The 6,021-nt window shown below is 41.1% G+C and overlaps 1 protein-coding gene across 1 annotated transcript in view; it reads right to left on the minus strand.

The window, feature by feature from the left end:
• scin (scinderin) overlaps window positions 1-6,021 on the minus strand; it is a 128,805-nt gene that overhangs the window by 51,703 nt on the left and 71,081 nt on the right. The window contains exon 6 of the mRNA XM_073054144.1: window positions 5,646-5,778. Coding sequence (XP_072910245.1) covers window positions 5,646-5,778 — 133 coding nt within the window. The remainder of the gene's footprint in view (window positions 1-5,645; window positions 5,779-6,021) is intronic.

The following is a 6,021-nucleotide window of genomic DNA, read 5'->3' on the forward strand; positions in this document are numbered from 1 at the left end:
TGTATAAAGAAAAGGCAGGGGCAATATCCACTTACCTAAATCAGAAAAGCCGTGTTTAGTGTGGTTTAGGAGACTCCCAGCTTTGCATGGGTGTCACTATTAAAATTTAACAATTTAACTCAAAAGCTGGCATAACTCACTGGCTCAGAACTTAGAATTTGTTCATGAATCACATGTGACCATCAAAAAAAAACACCAACATCTCTATATTCCTGCAGAACTCTCTAAATTGAAAGCAAGCAGAATTTATTTTGAAGAACCAATTCAGTTACCATCTCCCATTAATGAGCCAGTTATGTTCTAATTACTCTAGCTCAATGACTGTTTCCTTTATATGCGAGATAATGGACAAACATTGCCCATGCTTCAGCACCTTGTGTTTTATTGCTAAAGCCACTGGAAATGGCTTCAACAACATGAGCACAGAGAATTTGTCAAACTGGTCTTCACTCTACAATCTGAATTACTGAAACATTTGATAACAGATTTCAAACCCATTGGATTAAATTGCATTTATTTCAATACAAGAGGTCAAACAAGGAAGGTGGATGACCCTGGAAGGTGATGTGGTGCTGGGACATTATAGAGATTGCAGAGACATGGCTAGAGGTGGGGCAGGACTGGCAGCTTAACGTTCCAGGGTACTGGAGTTTTAGGGAGGATAGAGGCAGAAGAAAGAGAGAAGGGGAGTTGTATTTTTTTTTATAAAGGGGAATATTACAGCAGATATCAGAAATGAAATTACTGAATGAACATCCAGGAAGGCTTGATGGGTGGAGCTAAGAAATAAGACTAAGATATAATCCCATTCTCGGGATTGTATTATAGGTCCTCAGATAGTCAACAGGAACTATGAAATGTACAGGGAGATTATGCAGTGTTTCATACCTTCAGGGGTTTTAACTTTATACTAGGACTTTCTGCCAATTGCTTACATGAAGTGACATTTATTTAGTAGGTTCAGGAAAGTTTCCTTGATCAATAGATAGAGGGCCCTACTAGGGAAAGGATGAAGCTTGATCTACTCTTTGGTACCATGGTGAGGCAGGTGACTGAGGTGGCAGTGTGCAAGCACTTAGGGACCAGTGACCATAATTCTATTAGTTTTGAAAAGGGACATAACTGACCCACAGGTTCATGTTTGAAATTGGGGCAAGGTAAGTTTTGACAGTATGAGACAGAAGCTTGCGAAGGTTGATTGAAGTTGATTGTTTTTGGGCGAAAGGACCACAGGTAAGTGGGAGACTTTTAAAGGTGAAATAGTCAGAGCTCAAGATCTGCATGTTCCTGATGGAGTGAAGGGCAAGATTGGTAGGAATAAGGAACCCTTGGATAACAACATATATTAAGGCTCTGGTCAGGAAAAGAAGGATGCATGGGTCAGGTACATGCAGTTCTGATCAACTGGATCCCTTGAGATGCAGTAGTATTACAGTAATGTGCTCAAGTAGGTAATCAGGTTGGCTAAAATAGGGCATGAGGTAACTTTAGCGAAGATTAAGAAAAGCCCAAAGAGATTCTGAACCTATGTTATGGGAACCAAACTTACTATGGAGAGGTTAGGGCCTCTTAAAGACCAAAAGGGGCACCTTTCTGAGTATCTGCATGAGATTGTAAGGGCCATTAGTGAATACTTCTCCTGTGTTTTTAATGTAGATAAAGACAAGAAGACTTCTGAACTAGGACAAGGGAGGTCTTAAGGAGAGTCCACATACCTTTATGAGGCACTAGATGTCTTAAAATGTATGAAGGTAGATAAATCTCTGAAGACTTAGCAAGTATATCCCAGAACATTGTGGGAAGCTGGAGAAGAAATTGTGCAAGCCCGGACAGAGATAATTGCATCACTGTTAGCCATGGGAAAAGTGCCATTAAACTGGAGGGAGGTAAATATTCAGCCTTTATTTAAGAAGGGTCGCAAAGAAAAACCTGGCAAGTCTAACATTCATGGTAGTTAAATTACTGGAGAGGATTCTGAGGGATACGAAATGCGTATATCTGGAAAGATAGGAGCTGATTAGGGGTAGTCAGCATGACTTTGCGCATGGAAAATCACATCATATATGACTGAGCTTTTTGACGATATGACGAAGCATTTGAATAAGTCTGTTCAGTAAACATGATTTATATGGACTTCAGTTAAACCTTTGATAAGGTTACCTTGATGGTTATAGCACATGGAATCCAGGGAGAGATGGCTAATTGGATAATAAAGGCCCTCTGCTGGCTGGGGTCAACCATGGATGTTGGATCCCAGCTTGTGATATGCAAACCAGCACACCAGCCTAGGTATGGAGAGAAAGCTGTTGTCCATGTAGCCTTCTTCCCATCTCCATGCAGCTGATGGATCCAAAGGAACCAATACAACCTCCTGTAACTTAAACTCCTATCTCCTCCTCAGTTTCCCATATGGGTCAAAGGTCAATAAGTTGCAGCTAGAGTTTCTCTAAGGAGCTGCAGCCCTGAGCACCTGGTGTTGACGCAGTTATCCAGGAGGCTGGAGGTCTCGGACCAGCAGTGAGGCAGGAGTTGCCAGTCAGTGTTGAGCTCAATCTAGGACCCTGAGGGACTCCAGCTCCAGATTTTACCTCAGGATTTACGCCTGAAGCCTTCCCCATGAGTGGGCACGGCCACAAGGCAGCGAAGGTTTGAGATCAGAGTTTTCCTTCTCCAGAGCTGTCAACCATGGCTGATGAACCCCCATTTGCCTGAGGCAACTGGTTTTAAGGTGCCAGTAACCCTCCATTGCCCCTTCTCCTGACATTAGAAATGGGTCCACTGGGCTTAGTAGCTAAGGTACACGTGAAGGCCAGGAACTGGATTGGTTGTCAGAGGGTATTTGAGATGTATACTACTGGGAGCATTTAATAGGTAGTGGGACCTTATCCCTACTACTATCCCCATCAAAAACGACTGTAAAAAATTTAATTAAGCTAACTGGATACACAATGCGCTTAATGGTAGAAAACAGCGAGAGATAGTAATAGGTTGTTTCTTGGACTGGAGGTTTGTGACTTGTGGTAGGCCCATTGTTTCTTTTCATCTATATCAATAATATAGACTTGATTAGTAAGGTTGAAGATGACACCAAAGAAGATGGCATAGTGGAGTGTGAAGAAGGTTATCAAGAATTCCAGAGGGTTCTTGTCAGCTGAGTCAGTGGGCTGAGGAGTGGCAAGTGCAGTTTAACTCAGCTAAGTGTGAAACATTGCATTTTGGAAAGTCAAATCCTGGTAGATTTTCAGACTGAAAGGCAGGGCCCTGGACATCATGGTAAAATAGAGGAAACCTGAAGTGCAAATATATAGTTCACTGAAAGTGGAGTCACAGACAGACGGCATAATGGGGGTTTTTGGCATGCTGGCCTTCCTAAGTCAGGGCATTATGTATAACAGCTCGGAGGTCATGGTGGGGTTGTACAGGATGCTAGTAAGATTACACATGGAGTTTTGCTTGCTGTATTGTAGGAAATATGTTGTTTAATTGGAAAAGGTGTAGGATGCTGCCAGGAATTAAAGGATTGAGTTATGAGGAGAGGTTGGACATGTTTTGTGGCTTACAGCATGGGAGACTGAGAGGTGATCAGATAGAAGCATGTAAAATCATGAGATTCAATGCACTCAGTCTTTTTCCAAGAATCAAGAACTAGAGTGCATAGGTTTAAACTGAGAGGGAAGAAATCTAATGGGAACTTGATGGACAATTTATTCTAAACAAAAAGAGGCACCAGTGAGGAATCAGTTCCTAAAGCATGTGGTTGAAGCAAGTACAATAACAACTTTTAAAGGATAGTTAGACAGGTACGTGATTAGTAACACACAAAATGCTGGAGGAGCTCAGAAGGCCAGGCAGCATTTATGGAAAAGAATAAGCAGCTGACTGAGATCCTTCTTCAGGTCCTGAAGACGCTGCCTGACCTGCTGAGTTCCTCTAGAATTTTGTGTATTGCTTTGGGTCTCCAGCATCTGCAGATTTTCTTGTGTTTGAGATACAAGTATTAGAAATGTTTGGAAGGTTATGATGCAAATGCTGGAAAATGGGACTTGGATGGCACATCTTGGTTGGTATGGACCAATAGGCCTGCTTCTGTGTTGTATAACTGTGTGACTCCATGTATACATTCAAAACAATTGAAATAGGAAAATAAAGATGATGTAGTTCCACTATTATTCACTTGGAGGTGCTGTTGACAACAAAGGCTTTTCATAGTTCAGTGGCACCACCTGGTGGTAGTGCCAAAGTCTGCACTGTGCACAGTGGTTGAAATGTATGCCATCTGCACACACCCAACTCTAAGTATTACCTTCGCCTCATTTTCCTTTCTCTGCCTGCAGGTCTTTTGACAGCTTATGACTGTTAAGGACCTTTATAAACTTTTTGTTAAATGTCTCTGACACTGATAGCCACTGACAAATAGTTCAAATGGATACAAATATAAAAAAATTTAAATCCCTTAAATAACTAGAAATTAATTAAGTTAAATAATGAAAGATAAAAAAAGCACGTGTATTTATAATGAACATCAGTAAACCTGAGGCACTGGTAGTGAAATGCAGCCAGCTCCTCAGCTCAAACCTTTTATGTTTCAACTTCTCAACTCAGTGGATTGAGCAACACCTACAGGGTAAAGGAATTGTTAACATTTCAGGCTGAAACCATGAGATCAGGACTGATCACCAGATCATCTCAATACGTCAACAACTCCTTTCCCTACACAGATGCAGCTTGAACCACTGAGTACCACCAGCAGATTGTTTGCTGCTTTGTAGTCTCTTGCGTCTGTTGTCATCTAATGTCCGGTAGATCCCCGATTTCCTTATGTCAGTGTTCAGGTGTGAAAGCCCAGATCCCAAGAAGGTATGGTTGGTAATCTTAACAGAATCGTCAGACAGATGTACGATTCAACCCACTGGATGTGCAACTGTTTTCTTGGGTAAGATTGGGATGCATCATCTGGCTGTGTACCTATACACAATAATCAAATTGTACAAGGCAGACATAAGGTCTGCATCTATACTTACTTTATTGTGTATAGGTACACGGTTGTGAATTGGTCTGCACTGCAGATGCATCTCCACATGGTCTGAACGTGATTCCTCAAATCAGTCACTGAAAAGCAAAGAAAGACTGCAGGTGCTGGAAATCTAAAGCAGATGGAGACATTGAACAGAGCGAGCAGCTTATATGGAAAGGGAACAGAGTCAATGTCTCTGATCTTCAGAACTGGGAAAAAACGAGCTGGTTTAAAGTTACAGGGACATGGGGGAGGAATGGATGGGACAAATAAGTTGATGTTTCGGGTTGAAAGTTTCAGAAGAGAAGGGATTAGAGTGGAATGTGGAAAGAGTTGAGATGGGATCTGGGCTCTCTCAGCTAAATGGATATACACAATTGGCTTAATTGTAGAAAGTAGTGGGTGATAATAATAGGCTGCTTCTCAGAATGTGGGATCACAGATAGACAGCATGGGAAAGAGGTTTTTTGCATGCTGGTCTTCCTAAGTCAGGGCATTGAGTCTAACAGGTCATGGTGGTGTTGTACAGGTGCCACTGACTGTTTATACTATAAAGACAGAACACACAACTATTCCATCTTCAAAGACAAAGTTCAGGTTAGGCTTGCTTTAACATGATTAATATTCATACCTTTCCAGACAAATATTTTTTTATCTGCCCCATTGTCCAGAATGAAACACTCCTCAGACAAAAGCATATCACATGAGAAAGGGTTTTCTGCAGCCACGAGTGACACTTTCATTGATCCACTGGCATCTGAGACCTGAAAAAAGACCAATACACTTTGTATCTTTCATCACTGGGTGTTGATATATGGTTGTAATAGGATCTTAATTCATTTGCACTGACCATCAGAGTTTTACATGGTTGAATCCAAGTCTTAAAGCATTTCATATAAAAATATTTTTTAAGATAATTTTTTTGGTAATTCAAATTTTTATTATTATTTATGCTTATTTTACGAAGCAGCACAGCATATCATAGAGCAGATACAGTACAGCATATT

The sequence above is a fragment of the Hemitrygon akajei genome, chromosome 8, assembly GCF_048418815.1.
Source record: "Hemitrygon akajei chromosome 8, sHemAka1.3, whole genome shotgun sequence".
Lineage (NCBI taxonomy): Eukaryota > Metazoa > Chordata > Chondrichthyes > Myliobatiformes > Dasyatidae > Hemitrygon > Hemitrygon akajei.